Consider the following 22,396-nt stretch of genomic DNA (forward strand, 5'->3'; position numbering starts at 1 on the left):
ATAAATAAAATCTTAAAATAAAAAAAAGTAAATGAATCACCCAGGACCCGTCTATCTTGAAGGAAAGTTTTTCCATTTTGAGTAAATAATAAATTTACTTTGCCTTGTACAAAATAACTATAGAATTAAAAAAAATTTTTTTTTAAGACTTTGTTCATTTGACAGAGAGAGAGAGAGGCAGGCAGAGGCAGAGGAAGAAGCAAATTCCTGGCTGAGCAGGGAGGCCAAGGCGGGAATTGATCCTAGCACGCCTGGACCATGACCTGAGCTGAAGGCAGATGCTTAACTGACTCAACCACCCAGGTGCCCCCCCTTCCAAATTCTTTTAAAGCAATCCTTACGCCCAATATGAGGCTCGAACTCACAACGCTGAGATCAAGAGTTGGATGCTCCACCAACTGAGCCAGCCAGGTGCCCCCTGTCCAGATTTATTTAACAAAGTGTTTTCTGTGAGAGCCGCCATGCTAAGCACCTTGCATACTGCATCTCATTTAAAGTTCTAACTCACAGGAGCATTATCATTCCAACTTTACAGCTGGGGGAGGTCAGGGGTGTTCTTGGGGCCCTCGCCTGATAAGAGCTAGAGTTGGGAGCTCACCAGGTATTTCTTTCTTTCTTTTTTTTTTAACGATTTTATTTATTTGACAGACAGATCACAAGTAGGCAGAGAGGCAGGCAGAGAGAGAGAGGAGGAAGCACACTCCCTGCTGAGCAGAGAGCCCGATGCGGGGCTCGATCCCAGGACCCTGGGATCACGACCCGAGCCGAAGGCAGAGGCCTTAACCCACTGAGCCACCCAGGCGCCCCTCACCAGGTATTTCTGCAGCAAAGCTTAAAGCGGCTGCATGTGTTCTGTCCTAGGGCTGTGCCATCTTTAGACCCGAGGTCTGGTGATTACATTTAGAGATGTATTTATAATACTGCGTGGATCCAAATTCTAGGTCAGTTTTCCAGTGCCAGGTTTTTCAATATTTTCTGACAGCCTTTGTCGAATTCCTGCACAAATTGTGTCCAATTTAGTTGCATATTAAAGCTGGACTAGATACTGAAATTGGCCCTCACCAAACAGCTGTTAGTGAATGCCATCGTGATTCGAATGCCAACTGTATGCAAGTGAAATATGCTTGCTACAATACTTAGTTTAGTTGTTTTTGTTTGTTTGTTTGTTTTGTTTTTTAAAATTTGTTAAGTTTTTAAGTAAGCTCATTACCCGGCATGGGGCTTGAACTCACAAACCTGAGTTCAAGAGTTGCATGCTTTATTGACTGAGTCAGCCAGGTGCCGCCAATACTTAGTGGTTTGAGTTGGATAATTGAAGATCGGTGTGGCCCAATTCAAATTGCTTACTCTTTGGTCATGACTGAAAACTGAAGAATGTGGTCGTGTCCCTAAACAGAGGTCCATTTCATTTGCTTGCTTGTTCTGAGTAGACACAAACAAGTTCAAGCTCACTACTGTCCTTGTTGCCTTTTCTCTTCCAAAATTCTCAGCTTTTGCTTTCGTTTTTGTCTTTGAATAATTGCAAAATCCAGCCTTCAAAAATAGCATTATCACATATGTGCGCTCCAAATGTATCAGCATTTGTCACAGTCAGTCATTTGAAAGGGACACATGCATGGGTATTTGCTACTTAAAAATCATCACATGTAATTGTTTGCTGGATCCTTAACCCTATTACTTTCAGAGGTTGTTAAATTCTTTCATGCTTTGCAATTTTAAAGTGTTGAAGCAGAGTTCTCTAATTAGTTGATCATCTCTTTAGGGTGAATTCTGAGCATTTTGAGTCTGAGTGCTAGCTGCCTCGATACGGAGGCTCCAGTCTGCACTCATCCCATTCCCATTCCTCTGCAGAATAGCTCACTCGGCTAATGGCTAACGTATCCCTGAAGGATGGCATTTATTCCCGTGGAAGACAGTATGAAGAGTGCCCCCTAGAGGATGCAGTACTCTTCGCAACACCAGGAAAGAAGCACAGGGGCAAGGCCCAGGTCACACTCACTACAGTTAGCTCTCTTCCTTCCTTCCTAGCCCTCTGAAAGCTTTCAGGATTTTTTTCCTTCATCTTTTGTTTTTTTTTTTTTTTTTTAATGTCAAGGGTTCCTACATTAAAATACGAGGAGGGTCAATTCTACATTTGTCAGATTTACATGGGCAGCATTGCCATTCTGTCCTCAGTTGATGCTCGTTGAATGTTCTGTCAACTCTTTGGCAGGTCCTGCCAGCTGAAGAAAAGAGCCAGGGTGGGAATGGGGACATTGTCCTGGGAAGCAGTTCTCATGAGGGACAGCAGCAGGGCTACCCTAAGATCATATGCTCCGTTCTAGAAATAGGGTATGAAATTGGAATGGGGCTCTTAGGGAACATGTGACTAAAAGACAAATAATATACTCCGAATTCCATTATAGTCCCAAATTATTATCTATCTAAAAGAAGACAGATGAAAGTAAAGTGTGACTTTTGGTAGTTCCATCATTTAAAAAGAAATTAATTTTTTTTTTTTTTTTTTTTTTAGTATTTATTTATCTGAGGGATGGGGGTAGAGAAAGTGAGCAGGGAAGGGGCAGAGGGAGAGGGAGAGAGAACCTTAAGCAGACAGTGCTGAGCTCAGAGCCAAGGTGCGGCTCCATCTCATGACCCTGAGGTCATGACCTGGTCTGAAAACAAGATTCGGGGGTGCCTGGGTGGCTCAGTGGGTTAAATCTGCCTTCGGCTCTGGTCATGATCCCAGGGTCCTGGGATCGAGCCCCGCATCGGGCTCTCTGCTCGGCAGGGAGACTGCTTCCCTTCCTCTCTCTCTGCCTACCTCTCTGCCTACTTGTGATCTCTGTCAAATAAATAAATAAAATCTTAAAAAAAAAAAAAAAAGAAGAGAAGATTCATATGCTCAACTGTCTGAGCCACGCAGGGGGCCCACTTCCATTCTTATAATAAATAAAAATGTTAAGAATCAACACATTCAGGTCCCTGCTCCTTGATCCCCTTGGCTGTAGGCTAGGGACTGAGGCAGCTTGGAGATGGTAGGTCACAGCTCTTCAGGTCAGTGAGAAAGAATGGCCTCCAATAAAACTCCATTGCAAAAAATGGGAGAACAATGTGAAGAGTACAAAAGTTGAGGAGGTAGAGCCCAAATAGTTTGTGGTAGAAAATGTCCTAGGCTGGGGAGCCTGGGTGGGTCATTCGGCTAAGCAGCTGCCTTGGGCTCAGGTCATGATCCCAGGGTCCTGGGATGGAGCCCCATGTTGGGCTCCCTGCTCCACAGGGAGTCTGCTTCTCCTTCTTCTCCTCCCTGCTAGACTCTCTCTCTAATAATTAAATAAAATCTTAAAAAAAAAAAAAAGGAAGAAAGAAAATGTCCTAGGCTAACATAGAGTGAATGGGAGAGGGGAATATTTCCCAGGGTGGAAGGGATTTAAAGATGCTGACAGTCCTTGAGAACCTGAAGAAAACTTAATTGTTGCTTCTTAATTTTCAAGAAGCTGATAAAGATGGCACAAAAAGAAAACCTTTATCTGACAGTGAACCTGATGATAGCAAATGAGAGTCAACTGACAAATTAAGAGGCTTTGCCAGTTATCAATGAGAATGACTATTTCCCATGAAATGGAAAGATTTAGATGAGGCAGACTTAGCAATGGTAATCAAAACCATAATGTTCTCAGATTGTAATTGCTTTTTATGAAGAGAGACTAATTTGACATTTTTGCCCAGAAAATGAAGCTCAATATTGTTTGCATTGAGAGATCTAAATATATAAAGCCAATCTGGATCTTGACTTTTCTTCCCCCCAGTGTGAAAGAATACCTACATTCTCATGAAGACTGAATTTGATATATTCATTTTTGAAGTAGTATTTGAGGAGCAGTTGAGGTTTCTGTGTATCAACAGCACTAGTTACTTCAAACAAAAGTGTTCTATAGTTGCTTCATGCATCACAGATAAAAGAATAATCCATACATTGTTCAATCTTTTTTTTTTTTTTAAAGATTTTATTTATTTGAGAGAGAGAGAGACAGTGAGAGAGAGCATGAGAGGGGAGGAGGTCAGAGGGAGAAGCAGACTCCCCATGGAGCTGGAAGCCTGATGCGGGACTCGATCCCAGGACTCTGGGATCATGACCTGAGCAGAAGGCAGTCACTTAACCAACTGAGCCACCCAGGGGCCCTACATTGGTCAATCTTGCTAGGAAATGAAATGCAAACAAAATTAAGGTGTTTCATATCTAATGTTAGAAAAATAATGCTCAACTCTGGAAAGCTTCTAGTGAAACAGCTACATTTTAATTACTAAAGACAGTACAAATTGACGTAACTCTCATACAAAAAAATTTGGATATATGTCAGGCCATGAAAATGCATATAACCTTTGACCCTGTAAATCCCACTACTGGGAATTTATACAAAGAAAATCAAAAACAAAAGAAAGAAGGAAAAAAGTCTCTGTATATAAATATGTTGTAGGAATAAGCAACAAATTGGAAACAACCTAAATGTCTAGTAAGGGGAGTGGGGAAGTAAATTATACAACTATACAGAAGAGGTTTTAAAGTTGACAACTAGACTTTATAGCAGCATTTTTTTAAAAAGGCAAGTTACAACATTGTACTTCCGTAATGATTAAAAATTTAGAGAAATGATGTATTTGGAAAAAGATGAAGTGGACATATAGTTGTTCACAGTGATAACATTAGATGTGAATTCTCTCACATTTTATGTCATGTTTTCATATATATCAAGAAATATATTCATATTATCAGATGCATAAATCTGAAATTCAAAATAATTTGATAAAGATGTCCAAAAAAGTGCTTTATGAAAAGGATGATATTGGGAAAGATTCTTATTTTGTGATTCCTTTTGTCCTTCTGAACACACTACTTAGCTAATAGTAGATGAGTGGTAAGTTTGCGTGCTGCTTAAGGTCAAGGATTTCTAGTTAACCAAATGCCCCATGTGCCCAAGTGTCTCCATGCCAGACAAAGCCCAGGAAAGAACAAGAATGCTTTCGGTCCTGGCTGGGCAGTTACTCTCTCCTATATAGTAAATATTCATCCACAGTATAGTAAAAAATATATATTATATATATTAGGTGCTAGAGCCTAATACAAGACAAGAATTCAATCTAAAAACTTCTAGAAAGATAATTAAAATATTTCTAGTTTTAATTGTGTTATTCACAAAACTGATGACACTGGAGTATTTTCCTCATGTGAAACAACAATCGGTATCAAATGTTATACCTAACACAAAGAACTAATGTTTAATCATTTTCATGTCATTATTTGTGAGTGCTCCTCTGTTTCAAAACTAATTAAATTTGCCTTCTGCATTTTGTTGCAGAGTTTTGGAACCAGCTCCTTTGGAATGCTCTAACAGCTTGATGGCCTTGTCAGAGCTTTCAATATTTCTAAGCAGAGTCGCTAATCTTCTCTTAATTTTCTTCTGATCTTCAAGAGCACAGCCGATTACTATGGACTGAAACTTCTGGTCAACAGGCCCAGGTGGCACCTCGGATGAACAGGCACTGTATAGTGACATCAAGTGACTCTTGGCATTTCCCAGATCATCCAGAAACTTACTGACCACCTCATCAATGATCCTGGTGGCATGCTTTAGGGATTCTTGCTGCTGGGGGTTCCTAATTGTTTCTACTGAAACTTCAACGGTGAGGGTTCGTCCCATCAAACGGTTGGCCGTCAGATTTAATTCTTCTCTTTCCCCTAAACGTAGAAAGTTTGAAACAGCCATCAATATAAGACAGAAACTTACCTATGTTGAGAACACTAAAGGCACTTTTTTGTGGCTAAAGCTATTTTCTGTAAGTGCCTCGGCTATGAAATTTTTAAAGGTAAAAGTCAAAATTATATCACATAAGATTAACTGATGAACCGTATTATATTACAGAGAGAGGTTGCAGAATACCTTTCCCTGATGGTCTTTCTTTTTTTATTTTTATTTTTTGAGAGAGAGAGAGAGAGGGAGGGAGAGGGAGAGGGAGGGAGGAAGGGAGGGGGAGGGAGTATGCACACCTGCAAGCAGGCAGGGGAGGGGCAGAGGGAGAGGGAGAGGGAGAGAGAGAATCTCAAGCAGGCTTCATGTTCAGCCTGTGAGCTCAGTCCCATGTGAGACATGGAGACTGATCTCACAACCCCGAGATCGTGACCTGAGCCAAAATCAAGAGTTGGATGCTTAACCGACTGAGCCACCCGGGACCCCTCCCTAAGTCTTTATGCGTGGGATACCAGATGACTTCTCTAGTAGTCACATTTGAAAAAGTTTGGGCAGGTGTGTGCATCTGTAACTGGGATGGAGTTTAAGTCTTAACATAGAGTGAATATTGCACCTGACCAGGGTTTTGTGCTGGTTAGAGAAGACATCAGACATGATGGATGTCTCATTAAGGAGGTGCATGTAGGGGAGGAAAAATAATTTCCCCTGTACCTTTCTGAGTTCTTGGTTGAGAAACCCTGTAATAAAAAGATTAACAAGAAGAAAAGCAGAAGCTTATGGATGTGTATATTTCACATATACATGGGAGATTTTCAAGGACCCTGAGATGGCCCACCTCCCTGAGACGGATGGCCCAAGCCACTACCTTTCTAAAAACCATGTTCATCTAAGGACTAAGACGTTGAGGGAGGCCTTCCCCTCCTGAGTGAGGTTACTGGGAAAAGCAGGATAAATCAGGGTTAAGGTTGTTTTGCAGATTCAGGAGGTGCTCTCTGCAGAGATAAGAGTTTCTTGGATTTACAGTCATCCTTCTCTTCCTGGTACACAGAGGGAGGCACATTTACAAATGGAAATATCCTTTATACATTTGAACTTCCCTTATAAAAGAATAACTTCTACTCTGTTTCCAGAGCTTCTCCTGCGTCTGCAGCTTCTCAAAAATAATCAGCTTGAAATAATTCTTATGCCAAAAAGCCATACTTTGGGGTGGCATATTTTGCATGTGAATCAAATACAAGCCCCAATTTTGGCTGAGCAAACTTAGCCATGAGAGTGGAGAAACAGCTGGCCTCAGAATTAGGCACTGACTTCATCCTTGCCAGGGAAATTTAAGCAGGCCAGTGGTGTAAGTCTTGGCCAGCACAGAGAGGCAATGTGGGAAAAGGGATCCATATTTCATTATTTATATGAAAAAGTCAGCAACCTCCTCTTTGTCCTAGTTCTGTAACTGTCTTCCTAATTCATCACTCTTTGGCCAGGACGGTGAACAGACTGCTAGATCTTGACCCTGCTGTGTATGTCTAACAGTTTAGGGCCTGGAGTTAGATGAACGGCCCACTCATGGCACCAGCCGCTGGCCCCTCAGCTTGTCTTGGGAGGCGCCGGAGCAACCAGGTTGGGAAGAACACTGCCAGTGAGAGGAAACCACAAGTGCCCTGTTCCTCCATGGGCCGTCATGCTTTTCATATAGAAATGATAGCATGTTTTTATATTAATGGGGTTTTACTGGGCCCATAATTTCTTTCCTCTGCATTTTCTCTCCTTCCTCTCCTTAAATTACACCCCAACCCCTCTCTTTTTGTCTTCTCTGCTTTTACAGCTTCTATAGTCCAGTAACTTCTGAGGAAGTGAAGTTAGGAATGTGAACCTGCGGTCAAAGGCATCGCCTTTTACTGCTTGGGGCCACCTCTCCCAGAGGTTGGAGGCTTTTTTTTTTTTTTTAATTTAAATTTTTATTTTTTATAAACATATATTTTTATCCCCAGAGGTACAGGTCTGTGTATTGCCAGATTTACACACTTCACAGCACTCACCATAGCACATACCCTCCCCAGTGTCCATAACCCCACCCCCTTAGAGACCTTTTTGACTATTTCCAACCATGCCCTTGAAGGAGGGGCAGGCCAGAAGGTGCCCTTTGGGTAAGTGGCTCCTGTAATAAGCCAACAGCTGCAGCTGCTGTCCACGCTCATGGGAAATGCTGAAGCCAACTGTACAAATTCCTCATGTTAAGCGAAAATGGACCTAAACCCCATAAAGGAATGGAAAAGATGAGCTCCCTTCTGTGGAAACGCTCTCACCGTCGCTGATCTGCCTCATGTCCTGGCTATTTTGGATGCTGTGGATCATTTCCAGGAGGATTTCTTTCTCTTGCTCAACAGCAGTTGCTGCTTCTCTCAAAGCTTCCACCCTATGCGAATTGGGAAAACAAGTTACCACATGGAAGTTCACTTTTCCTCATCTCATTTGCTCCAACAGTTTAAAGATCACTAGAAATACTTTCCAAAAATTCTTTATCCCTCTTTAAAATTAAAAAAAAAAAATTGTCATTTTATTTTTTAAAGACTTTTATTTTTTTATTTATTGACAGACAGATCACAAGTAGGCAGAGAGGCAGGCAGAGAGAGAGGGAGAAGCAGGCTCCCCGCAGAGCAGAGAGCCCTATGCGGGGCTCGATCCCAGGACCCTGAGATCATGACCAGAGCTGAAGGCAGAGGCTTTAACCCACTGAGCCACCCAAGCGCCCCTCTGCTGTTTTAAATCCCCTGACCCCACTCCCACTTTCCTCCCCGCTCGTATGGCAATCATTCTATTCAGTGTTTCTCTATTTTGTATTTGTTCTTAACAATATCTATATTTGTGTTTTCATCTATTTTCAACTTATATCTCATTGTTTCTTTTTTCACTCAGCATTATATTGTTAGGAACCATCCAGCTTCCTAGCTAAAGATCTAATCAGTCACTTCTGATTACTGCATAGCCTTCCATGAACATTCACCTGATTTTACCTCCGCTCTCCCAGTGGAAACACTCACTTTGTCTCCTCATTTTTCATCACCACAGAAAACAAAACAAAACAAAACAAAACAAAACAAAACAAAACAAAAAACAAAGCAAAAATGCTTCAGCGAATACATGTCCCTTATGGACTTCAAAAAGAATCTCCTTACAATAGACCCCAGGGCAGAAGTGCTAAGACACAAGGTATGTGCACCCTCAATTTAACTCAGTGCTACCACGGCTTTCCAGAATGGCTAGACTAGACCATTGTCAGGAAGCAAGCATTCTCACCCTCCTCCTTAAAGTCCCCTTAGCTGGACTAAGAATCAAATTGATATGAGACAAATTAACAGAAGAAAATAAAACTTAATAGTGTACATATGGGGAATCCACATAGACATGGAAATTCCAAAGACAGGCAAAATGAGGTATATGTTATTTTAAATGAAGGAGAAGGGGGTACGGGTTAGGGTTACACTTCACAGGGTGATAAGAGCAGATGTTTGGTAATTAGATGTTTGCCCTGCCACACAGATGAGCCACTCGGATAAAATTTATCTTTGCTTATAACCTTTATTCTGGGAAAGACCCCTAATTTAGATTCTTCTGTGTGGTTCAGGGAGGGGCAGAAATTTCTTGTGAGTCTGCAGGCTCTCAAGTGCCTTCAGCTCTAAATAACCTACACGCCAAAGTGGCACGTTCTCGGCGGGGGGTGGGCCCTATCCTGAACTCCTTCGAAATATTCCCAGCAGCAAAGCATAGGAATCCCTGTGTCCCCACAGCCCCATCAATACTCAGCATTTTCCAACTTTCTATTTGTTGCCAGTCTACTAAAGTACACAGTGATATGTTCATACTTAATTTGCATTGTCTCTCATTACTAATAATTTTGGACGTCTCTTCGTATTTTTGTTAACCTGTTCATAGCCTTTGCCTGTTTTGTTTTCCCCTTCTTCAAATAGGGGTTATTGTCCTCCTGTTGGTTTGCGTACTCAAGGAATTAATCCCATGTTAGTTATAGACATTATAATCATCTTTTCTTTAACTTTAACTTTTTTTTTTTTAACTTTTCTTTAACTTTATTGCTTTACCTTTTCATATTTATGTCTTAGTCCATCTAGAATCCACCTGTTTGTGTTTAGGTAATGATTTTGTTTTATTTTCTCCAAATAATGAACCATTTTTCCCCAACATTATATCCACCCCAAATCCATCTTTCCTCCAATGATTTATAGACTGTCTGCTCAGAAATCTCCATTCTATCTGCTAGTATATTTGACTCTTCTTACACCAACACCCATTTTATTTTTTTTTTTTATTTTTTTTTTTTTTTAAAGATTTTATTTATTTATTTGACAGAGAGAAATCACAAGTAGGCAGAGAGGCAGGCAGAGAGAGAGGAGGAAGCAGGCTCCCTGCTGAGCAGAAAGCCCGATGTGGGGCTCGAACCCAGGACCTGGGATCATGACCTGAGCCGAAGGCAGCGGCCTAACCCACTGAGCCACCCAGGCGCCCCCCAACACCCATTTTAAAAAAATAGCAATAGCCTTGTAATATGCCTTAATATTGGTAGAACCAGCCCTCAAATCTTTAAAGATAACTTAGCTATTTAGACTTTTAATTCTCCATATTAACTCCTGAGTAAGTTGGGTTTGTCAAAGAAATGGGGTAAATCTGGCATCTTTAGAATATTGTCATTCTATTCAAGGGCATTATAATGTCTCTCCATATATTCGGATCATCTTCTATATTCTTTATTAGAGTTTGAAGTATTCTTTGAAGTATTCTTTTTTTTTTTTTAAAGATTTTATTTATTTGAGAGAGAGACAGTGAGAGAGAGCACGAGCGAAGAGAAGGTCAGAGAGAGAAGCAGACTCCCCGTGGAGCTGGGAGCCCCATGCGGGACTCGATCCAAGGACTCCAGGATCATGACCTGAGCCGAAGGCAGTCGTCCAACCAACTGAGCCACCCAGGCGTCCCTGAAGTATTCTTAAGAGTAGTATTTGTGGACTCTTTTGAGTGCTATGTTTGTGGATATTGTTCTTGTAAGTAATACATTTATTATTTTTTTAAAATGCTTTTTAAAAGCAATCTTTATATCCAATGTGGGGCTCAAACTCATGACCCCAAGATCAAAAGTCACATGCTCTTCAGATTGTCAGCCAGGTGCCCCACGAATAATATATTTTAAATTATAATTTCTCACTGGTTATTGCTGATTAGAGAAATGCTGTTTTTGTAAGGTTCATCTTGTAACTGGTAATGGATTTATTTACTAACTTTAATGATTTGTCTTTTAATTCTGATTCTTCTAGATTTTTTTTTAAAGATTTTATTTATTGATTTGTCAGAGAGACAGAGAGCACAAGCACACAAACAGGGGGAGCAACAGGCAGAAGGAGAAGCAGGCTCCCCGCTGAGTAAGGAGCCCCATGTGGAACTCCATCCCAGACCCTGGGATCATGACCCGAGCTGAAGGCAGACGCTTAACCTACTGAGCCACCCAGGTGTCCCTGATTCTTCTAGATTGATGATCATATCATCTATCAAAATTAGAGTTTTAATCTCTTTCTTTGTATTATTGACTAAAGTCCTCTTACTTTATTAAACAGTGGTGATGAGAGAGAACATCTTTTTCTTTTCCTGAATTTAAAGGAAACACCCCTGTAGGTTTTTGGTATAAAGCCCATATCAAACTATAGAAGCACTACTTTCCCTAATTCCCCAAAGTGTAAACACACATGCACTTACTACACATTCACGTGAACACGTCCAGTCACTAAAGAAAAGTCTGTGGAATCATGAGAGAAAGAGAAAAGAAAATCCTGTATATTTAAAGTGCTTTGTTTTCAGGGCACTTCTTGTTATACGTTACCCCGTATGTAAGTTGCCAACTTTTGCAAAATGAACAGAGACAGACTTATTCTGTGTTGAGACGGCCTTAGAAACATGAGATCATGGAAGATCTAATCCTGACTGCTGCTGTAAGTTGGCAAGGAAGGAGCAACTTCACTAATGTTTGAGCACATGTCCATTCCATTTAAGGCGTCCCTACCCACCCCAACCACACATCTGCCTTTTCCCCAACAGCCATCCACCTGTTATACCCCAAAATAGTACTGAGAGTCCACAAAGTCACAGGGTCTCTCTGTTCATCAAGATACTAAATATATGTTGAACTTTGGTCTATAAGGGCTAGTAAAAGCAAAGAGCTGGTAAGATTCTTACATGACAAATGTGGCTGGAAAACACTATAAAAAAGGTGGTTTTTTTTTTTGTTGTTGTTTTTTTAAGATTTTATCTATTCATTTGACAGAAAGAGACACAGCGACCGAGAGAGAGAGAGAACATAAGTGGCAGGGAGTGGGGTTGAGGGAGAAACAGACTTCCTGGTGAACAGGGAGCCTGACACAGGGCTCCATCCCAGGACCCTGGGACCAAGACCCGAGCTGAAGGCAGATGCCTAATGACTGAGCCACCCAGAACAGTCTTCTGTAAAATAGCAACAATACAACAGCAGGCCCACTTCCAGCACCATCCATTATGTGCTTACACATTTTACATTAGCAAACTCTCAGACAAACTAGGGCCCAGTACAACTCAGAAAGAGACTGAGTTGGCACTAATATGAAATATTTATGCTAAAAACACAAACCATGACTCTAGTGTTTAGATGACACAGATGAATCATGTGATTGGTAAATGAGAGGATGCTGAAAGAAGAGATGAATTTTTCAAGACTCATTGGAGTTTGTACTCAAATGTACAATGATAGAGAATCTAATATTACTCAAAAAAGGAAGGCTTCATTTACAACATGTTATAACAGTAAGTTCAGGGAGTTGTTAACAAGAAAATGGTTTAAAAGAGGACACTCTAGGAAAAAAAATAAGTCTATCACAGAAGGAAGACATTTTGCTATTAAATGAGGCCAAATACAGAATTCATCAGATGGAAATTTTGAGTCTTGTGGTTTTTTGTTTTTTTGTTTTGTTTGTTTTCCCCCAATACTAGAAATTGCCAGGGTATTTTCCCTGTGAAAAACAGATTTCATCTTTTATGGAACTTCTCATATACATTTTTATGTATACCTTTTTCATCTCATAGCAAAGATAAAATGCCATTCTTCAGAATGTAAAGATTTCAAGGGTTTGTTTTTTTGGCTCCATTGACATTTGCTGTTACCTCTAGCTGAACCTAGATCTCTACTTAGTTTATTTAAGTAATATCTGTACTGTTTCTCAGCCACTGAGATCTTTAAATTCATCTCACATATAAATCTGTCTACAACCTTTCCATTTAGTTCTAGAAAATTGTTAACCATAGTATCTTCGAATATTTCCTGTCCTCCATTCTATTATTTTCTTCTGGAACTCTGGTTAGACAAGGTTGGACAACCTCACCTTAGCCTTCATGTTTTTTTAACACCTCATTTGACAACAATTCTCTTGGCGTTAGAAGGGTGGTTATGTTTTTACTAACTGATCCTAGAAGAGCTACATTTCCAAAATTGGTTAAGTATTTCTCCTCATAACAAGGCTGGGCTGAGTTGTACTCCTGGAAAACTCTCTGCCTGCAACTGCAATGAAGCCGGCTTTGACAAAAAGAAATTTTAGTCAGAAAATTCTTATGAGGGCAAAAGTGAAGTGTACACATTCTCAGCTAGTCTTCGGGTCTCCCACACCTCACAAGTCTCTGCAGCCTAGCAATCAAAAGGACACATTGTTGGGGCGCCTGGGTGGCTCAGTGGGTTAAAGCCTCTGCCTTCAGCTCAGGTCATGATCCCAGTGTCCTGGGATCGAGCCCCGCATCAGGCTCTTTGCTCAGAGGGAGCCTGCTTCCTCCTTTCTCTCTGCCTGCCTCTTTGCCTAGTTGTGATTTGTCTGTCAAATAAATAAATAAAATCTTTAAAAAAAAAAAAAAAGGACACATTGTTGAGAGAAGTAGAGGCCTGAGAGCAACTTCACCAGACTGAGGTACTGCGGATCCATCAGCTAACAGCAGGCAGTGAAGCTGTGATGACTCTTCCATCATGCTGTTCAAACTAACTCTGCCACTCACTGGCTGTGTAACCTTGAGCAGTTAAGTTCTCATTGCCTCAATTTCCTTACTTAGGAAAAAGGGATAATGAAAGGGTGGTTTGTGACTGAAGGAAAGCAGGTTAAGAGTTCAACACAATGGGGTGCCTGGGTGGCTCAGTGGGTTAAGCCTCTGCCTTCAGCTCAGGTCATGATCTCAGGGTCCTGGGATCAAGCCCTGCAGGCACCCCCCCTGCTCAGCAGAGGGTCTGCTTCCCCCTTCCCCTCTGCCTGCCTCTCTGCCAAATAAATAAATAAAATCTTTAAAAAAAAATTTAACACAATGACTAACAGCGCTGACTAAAACAATTATATTTATGAGTTGACACGTGTGGTGTGTCTACAATTGGTGCTGGCAAACAGCTTTGTGGTATTTATGACACACTTACCATTACAAACTCAGGCTTATAAATAATAAGAATTTGTACTTTCATAAAAAGGAACGGAACAGGCAAATGCTCCTATCATGAATTTATTTGAAAAAAAAAAAAAAAAAAAATTTTTTTTTTTTTTTTTTTAAAGTAGGCTCCACATCCAGTGTGGTACTTGAACTCATGACCCTAAGATGAACACCTAAGCTGAAATTAAGAGTCAGATGCTTAACCAACTGTTTTCAGGGACTCCTGAAAACATAATTTCTAAAACAAATTCTAAAAATCATAGTCCCACCTCATATTTAATATTTTTATACCCAAGAAACAAGAGTTGGTGAGGATGAGGGAAAAAAAAGGAACCCTCGGGACGCCTGGGTGGCTCAGTTGGTTAAGCAGCTGCCTTCGGCTCAGGTCATGATCCCAGCGTCCTGGGATCGAGTCCCACATCGGGCTCCTTGCTTGGTGGGGAGCCTGCTTCTCCCTCTGCCTCTGCCTGCCATTCTGTCTGCCTGTGCTCGCTTGCTCTCCCCTCTCTCTGACAAATAAATAAAATCTTTAAAAAACAACAACAACAAAAAAAAAGGAACCCTCAATGCTCTGTTGGTGGAAATGCACACTGGTGTAGCCACCATGGAAAACAGTATGGAGCTTCCTCAAAAAATTAAAAATGGGGGCACCTGGATGGCTCAGTTGGTGGAGTGTGTAACACTTGATCTTGGGTTTGTGGGTTTGAGCCCCATGCTGGGTGCAGAGATTACTTAAAAATAAAATCTTTAAAAAATTAAAAATTGAACTACCCTATAATACCCAAAGAATATAAAAACACAAATTAGAAAGGATATATGTACCTTTGTGATTACTGCAGAATTATTATGGAAGCAGCCCAAGTGTCCATTGATACACAGAATATTATTCAGCCATAAAAAAGAATGAAATTTTGCCATTTGCAACAACATGGATGGAGCTTGAGAGTATAAGGCTAAGCAATGTTAGTCAGTCAGAGAAAGATAAATTACATATGGTTTCACTCATATATGGCATTTTAAACTTTTTTTTTTTTTTAAAGATTTTATTTATTTATTTGACAGAGAGATCACAAGCAGGCAGAGAGAGAGGAGGAAGCAGGCTCCCCGCCGAGCAGAGAGCCCGATTCGGGGCCCGATCCCAGGACCCTGAGATCATGACCTGAGCCGAAGGCAGCGGCTTAACCCACTGAGCCACCCAGGCGCCCCTTAAACTTTTTTTTTTAAAGATTATTTATTTATTTACTTATTTGACAGACAGAGATCACAAGTAGACAGAGAGGCAGGCAGAGAGAGAGGAAGGGAAGCAGGCTCCCTGCTGAGCAGAGAGCCCGATGCGGGGCTCGATCCTAGGATCCTCGGAGCACGACCTGAGCCGAAGGCAGAGGCTTTAACCCACTGAGCCACCCAGGCGCCCCCATATATGGCATTTTAAAGAAACAAAACAAATTAACAAAAATGGGGAGAGAAGAGACAAGCCAAAAAACCAGACTTAATTATAGAGAATAAATGGGCAGTTACTAGAGGGGAGGAATGTAGGGCGATGGGTGAAATAGGTGAAGGGGATTAAGAATACACTTACTTTTTTTTTTTTTTTTAAGTGATCGCTATACCCAATATGGGGCTAGAACTTACAACCCCCACATCATGAGTGACATGCTCTGAGTCAGCCAGATACCCCAAGAACACACTTATCTTGATGAGCACTGAGTAATGTAGATAATTGCTGAATCACTATATTGTACACCTGAAACTAATATAACACCAGATGTTAACTATATTGGAATTAAAATAAAGAATTAAAGTAAAAAAAAAAAAAATACTCTTGTGGGATTCCTGGGTGGCTCAGCTCATTGAGTGCCTGACTCTAGATTTTGGCTCAGGTCATGATCTCAGAGTCCTGGGATTGAGACCTATATCAGGCTCTGCACTCAGAGGAGAGTCTTCTAGTCTTTTACAGGATTCTCTCTCTCTCTCACTCTGCCCCTCCCTCTGTGCTTTCTCTTTCATAAATAAATAAATCTTTAAAAAAAAATACTCTTTTATCTAAAGAATGTTACAACGATCACTTATATTCTAGGCAATATAAGATTTTTGAATAAGTTTTCCTAATCATCAGCAAAATATTAAAATACATTCACCACTGAGACCCTTTAATATAAAAATGGAGCTGGTGTTTAATGGGACTGGCGTTAAGAGCTACTCATCACTACTGTGGCCTCAGGCAGGCCACACAATCCCTCTGGACCTCAGTTCCTTCATTTCTAAAGAGATAACATACATGTGCCCTCCTCTACCTCAAAAGATTTTGTAAGGTTCAAATGACAATGTATATGAGAAATGGTCTTTTAAATTATAGGCTGTTGCTCAATATTAACTATGATGCTACTTGTTTTGTGACTCCTGAGACACTGGCACACCCTAAGAAACTTTAAGCAACAGGAAACTTTTGGCCAAATGATCCCTGTCACTCCCGGCCCCAACCTTTCATTCTCTGGCTGCTGAGGAAGTCACAGCAGATGGCTGATAGCAGGCGGAAGGAGCTACAATATGACCAGTTTGGGGAAATTGGTGAACAATCAATCTCCCAATCCTATCATCTTCCCCTCAGCCATCCTTCACAACCCATCTCCCAAACATCTTCGTTACCATCCAGAGCCTTCTAGGAGCCACTCAGTACTTGGCACTCAGTAGGTGTTTGATATTTACTGAATTTGAGAACCAATTTAAATGGAATTTTTGGGGCACCTGGCTGGCTCAGATGGTGGGAGCATGTGACTCTTGGGTTGTAAGTTTAAGCCCCATGTTGGCTGTAGAGATTACTCAAAAATAAAATCTTTAATGGAGAGGAGAAGGGAGTTGAGGGAAATTGGAAGGGGAGGTGAACCATGAGAGACTATGGACTCTGAAAAACGATCTGAGAATTTTGAAGGGGTGGGGGGTGGGAGGTTGGGGGCACCAGGTGGTGGGTATTGTAGAGGGCACGGATTGCATGGAGCACTGGGTGTGGTGCAAAAATAATGAATACTGTTATGCTGAAAAAAATAAAAAATTTAAAAAAAATAAAAAAAATAAAATAAAATCTTTAAAAAAATAAAGTAAATAAGTAAATAAATGGAATTTTCACATCTTCCAGTAAAATCATACATTCATCCATATATGATTCCTACATTTTGAAATATTATAAGCAGGAAGAGTTGGGGATCCCTGGGTAAAGAAAGATACAAATAGCTTTCTTGACATAAGAGTCATTTTAGGCCCCCAGCCATTTGGTGAAAGAATGAGAACAGTCACCACAAGGCCAGAAGACAGCCTCATCATATTCAGAAGTGAAGACAGACTACTTGATACACACTCTGATTATCTCTGTATGTTTTAAACCGCTTTGAGCACTCAGATACCAGACCCACTGGAGCCAGAGAATTGATGATGCTGATCCTTCCCGGCCCTCATGACTCTGGCTTGGACTTAGTCACCCCAGCTCCATGCTGTATTCCCCACTGTGTAAGCATCTTCATGAATATGTATGCACCCTCAGTTAAAACTTCCCCATTTTTGTCGTTCTGGGAGACGCTTCTTTGGGAATGATTCCCCCATGTTCTCCTTTACTTGTTGCAAGTAAAACCCTTCCTTTTCCTATTCTTTGGTTTGGCTGTGTCTTTTGGCTTGACACCCACCAAGAGGCAAAACTTGGTAACAATAAGACACATCTAACTTTAAGAGAATATAGGTGTAATATATCAAGCAGTACAGCCAGTCTTCCTGGGTTCTAGGCTGGGGGATCTTGGACAAGTCATTTAACTTTCTATGCCTCAATTTCCCATTTGGAGAATGGAGGTGATAGTAACTTCCACAAAGGAATGGGGCATGGTGAAGAATCAGTGCTCATTTAATCAATCAATGTTAGCATGTATTATTTATAAATTATGGTAATGGCTAAAAAACTAATAGTAATAAGCAAGGTGTCTTGAGCCTCTGATGAATGCAAAAATCAGACATCATTTAGAATTGGTCAAAAAACTGGGAGAGAGGGGTGCCTGGGTGGCTCAGTCAGTTAAGTGTTGTGAGATTGAGCCCCATATGGGGTTCAGTGCTGAGTGGGCTTGAGAATCTTTCCCCTCCCTCTCACTCCCCCTCTGCTCCTCCTACTCCCACCCTCCCCCACTCCGCTTTCTCGCTCTCTCAAATAAAAATAAAATCTTAAAAAAAAAAACAACAAAAAACTGGAAGAGAAAGGAATCACCTTTTTAGGAGGAAACAAGAAAGCAGATGAGGTGGAGTCAAGAAAGAGAAAAGTGTTAGAAACAAATGGAATTCCTTCAATGACACGTAGAATGCTGCCAAACATTTTAAAGCATTTAAAAATCACGTACACCAGTAGTTCATATTCTAGGTAATAAAGCACTTAGCAATTCTGTCTTCAGTTTCATATGGAAGGAGTTCTACCCCAATTGACAAAATTAATATAGTTGGGAACTACATGTAAACTTTTAAGTATTAAACTACAGTGTTTTATTCTACCTAAATCACTGCTTTAGTGGTCATCCTTAATATGAAATTAAACTATTAGAGCAAAATTACGTAGATGTTTCTTTTACAAATAAATCTTCTAGGCATAATGCTAGTTTTTAACAACGTGGTGCTCTGTGACGCTGCCCATCTGTGTCGTTTCAAAGGAACTTTAATGGATCATCATTAGCATTTTTCTTTATTTTTACTACGTTCTAAAACACTTCTTTTGATGGTGTATCACTTTTTTTTTTCCAAAGGAAGGAACAAAGCTTACAGAAGTCTAAAATTACTAGAGAAGTCCTTGAAATCAGTAATTAGCACACTTTAATCAGTCTTTCCTCCTCAGCTCAAGGGTTAATTAAGCAACTTATAATTTAATCACTCTTACACAGTAATCAATTCACTTCACGTTAATCAAACATTAGCATATACGAATACTCAAAACCAGAGGGTTTCTTTTTAAAGATGAGTACCTGACTTTGTGCCTACCACACATGAGGTATTAATTCAAGTTTGAGAATGACTCAGCTTGAAGAAGGGAGGGGCACTGTCCTCCTCATTCCTTTCAGAAAAAAATCTTTCCTGACTAGCGGGGAGAGAGCCCCGAAATGGTTGAGAACACACCCTCAAAGTTCGAAATATCTGGGGAGATGTGTGACTTACTTGGAATGCTGCTACATAAAAAGAAATATTATTCGTCAGAGGGACTCTACTGATTTTCAGTCTTGTTGCACTTTCTCTGGGGAGTAATGCATCAAGCTCAACCATGGGGAAGCATTACTTTTCTCTTGTTCCATCTGTCTCATTCTGAGCAGAACCCTAGAATGTGGTTTTGGCTCAGGTTTCTCTAACATCCATGAAATCATGGTGCCTGGAGAATTTCTCATCTTCTGACCCTTTTCTCAGGGTAATAATAATAATAATAAATGCCTCAACTGCTGAGATATGCTGTGATTCTTTAGGCACTTTCCTGGCAAATAAACACCTCCACTTGTTTTGGTATATAAATTGAGGGAGATAAAGACACACATGCACTCTTTCTTAAAATTTCTGGCTTACATATTTCTTTGCTCCCCCAGAACCTGGTGAAAACTGTGGGGGGGGGACCCGCTGTAGTTTCAGGGGGTTGTGGGGCCTTAGTAAGATTTTCATTTAACGACATCTGCACACAATCTACACAGTGACTTTGGTGATACATTTACAGGGAGTACATAAAAGTTTTCATACGCGGGGCACCTGGGTGGCTCAGTGGGTTAAAGCCTCTGCTTTCGGCTCAGGTCATGATCCCAGGTCCTGGGTTCCAGCCCCGCATCGGGCTTTCTGCTCAGCAGGGAGCCTGCTTCCTCCTCTCTCTCTGCCTGCCTCTCTGCCTGCTTGTGATTTCTGTCTGTCAAATAAATTAAAAAAAAAAAAAAAAAGTTTTCATACGCTGTTAAGGGAAACAAGTATTTCTAAAATTTATTATACACTATTTAAAAACTGCATACAACCGTAACTCTATATATTATTTAATAAAATCTTATCCAGTAAAGAGTGGGGGGAAAACCTGCCTATCTTACGCTTTCAGGCCAGTGACTAGCACTTTCAAGAAGGTGTCTTCTATGGAAGGAGATACACAGTAAATACTGAGAAACTAACAGAAAGGGTTAATACAGCATGCCGGGTTTTAGGGGAAAATGGAAGCTGCAGGGTCTTATTCCACCAAGCACCCAGCCACCGTTCACGCCGCAGTCCCTCCATCTGTCCTACTCGTCCCTAATCCTTGCTATCGGAGGAATCCTGGATTTATTTTTTGCTCTGCTGTTTTGAGGAAACTTACCACTCACCTCGAGGACCACTAAATTGCTGGCGCTCTTAAAAATGCCTAATAGGAAGAAGAAAGAAAAAAAAAAAAAAACACCTCTGGGAAGACCACATTCTGGCACTCAGAAAATTCTAGAAGTTCTGCAGACCCGAGTGTCACAGTCTTTAACCTCAAATAACGTCACCGTAACTTTTACCTTCTCTGATTTTTTCTCCGTTTCCAAAGGCTCAGGTCTAGTAGTGAGAATGTGGCCACCAATAATATGCTCACAGGTTTTTGTTTAAATCGAATGCGCTTTCTCACGGTCGGAGAGGAAAATCCACCCACAGCCAGACAAAACTGCACCACCTCCGCGGAGAGGAAATCTCCGGCAAGCAACTTCTCCGGCTGCAGCCCCCCGGGAACCGTGCCGGGCTGGCCCGCCGCGCACGGCCTCCGCCCGCGAACCGCTCACCTGAGCTCCAGCTGGTCCATGCTCTCCAGCAGGCGGCTGGAGCGGTCGGCCATGGAGGAGGAGCGGCAGAAGCGCCCCTCGTTGGCTTTCGCGTTGATCTTCGCCTGAGCCATCTGAGCCTCCTAGGCGGGTCAGCCAAGAGGTCACCGGCCTCTCCGGCGGCGACGAGTGGAGAGTCCGGCGGCTGCAGGCGTCGCCGTCACCGCGCGGGGCGCCCGCCTCCCTCTGACGCCCGCGGAGGGCGGCCCGGGAGGACGCGCCGACAAGGCCGCCGCCGCCGCCGCCGCGTGGCCAAACAAGGGCAGGCGCGCCGCCCGCCAGGCTCGGGGCTACCGTGCCTGGCAGGGAGCAGCTGCGGCTGCGGCAGGGAGCTTGCTGGCTGCTGGGCCTCGCGGATAGGCCGCCAGGGGCCCCAGGGCCAGTGGAGAAAAGCCCGGCGGCCTCCGAGGTACCTGGAGGGGTGGACGCGGGAAGGTGAGGACCTAATGTGATCGCTGGATCTTAGTCTCCCGACTCTGGACCAACCCAGTGCCCAGTGCCCAGTGGAGACCATCTACCGCCCCCCCCACCCCCCGCCTCGGGCAGAACAGCCCCCTACCCCTGTGAGCCCTCGACTCTGCAGCCTGAATGTAGCCAGCTCCCCATACACGAAGGTACCTAACGGTAGGCTGTGGTTATTTTTTTAATTTAATTTTATTTTTTAATTTGGCAGAGAGATCACAAGTAGGCAAACAGGTAGGCAGAGAGAGAGAGGGGGAAGCAGGCTCCCCGCAGAGCAGAGAGCCCGATGCGGGGCTCTATCTCAGGACCCCGAGATCATGACCTGAGCAGAAGGCAGAGGCTTTAACCCACTGAGCCACCCAGGCGCCCCGGTAGGCTGTGGTTATTACTCAGTGACGACTTCACTTATTTTCTCCCACTGCCCATAATCCACGGCAAAACCAAAGGCATTAAAAAATCTGTCGATGGGGGAGAAAAGTTTCCTTTATGGCACAGGTAACATTCAAGTACAGCTCCTTGAAGTCTGTACTTGCCTGATCCTGTCTTGTTGCCAGCCCCTTTCCTGAGGTGGAAATAATGAAAGCCTGGACACCACCACTGAGGCTTACAGGGGAAGGAAAGCTATCCTACCTTTCTCTTTCACACCCAATTTATTTAAATCTCCTGTTAATTAAAAAACATGTGGCAAGTCACTAGGGCAGATAATATAAAGGTCAGTAAAAGCGGTACAGGATTGGGAGTACAGATTTAAGTACTTAGAAACTTGTGCTTTGCTCTCATGTCATTATAGCCATGAGCCTCATAGTGCAGGGATGAGAATGTACAGGGCACATAAAATGACAGATAATAACAGTTTAAAGCTGAATCATAACCTTTCATCTGAGATCAAAGCCATTTAAATACTTGAACAGAGATGAGTTTGGA

General features: G+C 42.0%; 1 protein-coding gene and 1 pseudogene across 1 annotated transcript; one reads left to right on the forward strand and one right to left on the reverse strand.

Moving 5' to 3' along the window:
* The first annotated feature begins 3,050 nt into the window (after positions 1-3,050).
* Positions 3,051-3,737, forward strand: LOC125101592 (chromobox protein homolog 3-like; annotated as a pseudogene).
* A 518-nt stretch (positions 3,738-4,255) lies between these two features.
* Positions 4,256-21,184, reverse strand: BAG2 (BAG cochaperone 2). The gene is made up of 3 exons (XM_047734701.1): positions 20,972-21,184; positions 8,027-8,136; positions 4,256-5,716 (listed from the first exon to the last, which is right to left on the reverse strand). The coding sequence occupies exons 1-3, from the start codon at positions 21,082-21,084 to the stop codon at positions 5,304-5,306; spliced, it is 636 nt and encodes a 211-aa protein (XP_047590657.1). The 5' UTR covers positions 21,085-21,184; the 3' UTR covers positions 4,256-5,303.
* Between the last annotated feature and the right edge of the window lie 1,212 nt (positions 21,185-22,396).

This window comes from Lutra lutra, chromosome 6 (assembly GCF_902655055.1).
Source record: "Lutra lutra chromosome 6, mLutLut1.2, whole genome shotgun sequence".
In the NCBI taxonomy this organism is placed as follows: Eukaryota; Metazoa; Chordata; class Mammalia; order Carnivora; family Mustelidae; genus Lutra; species Lutra lutra.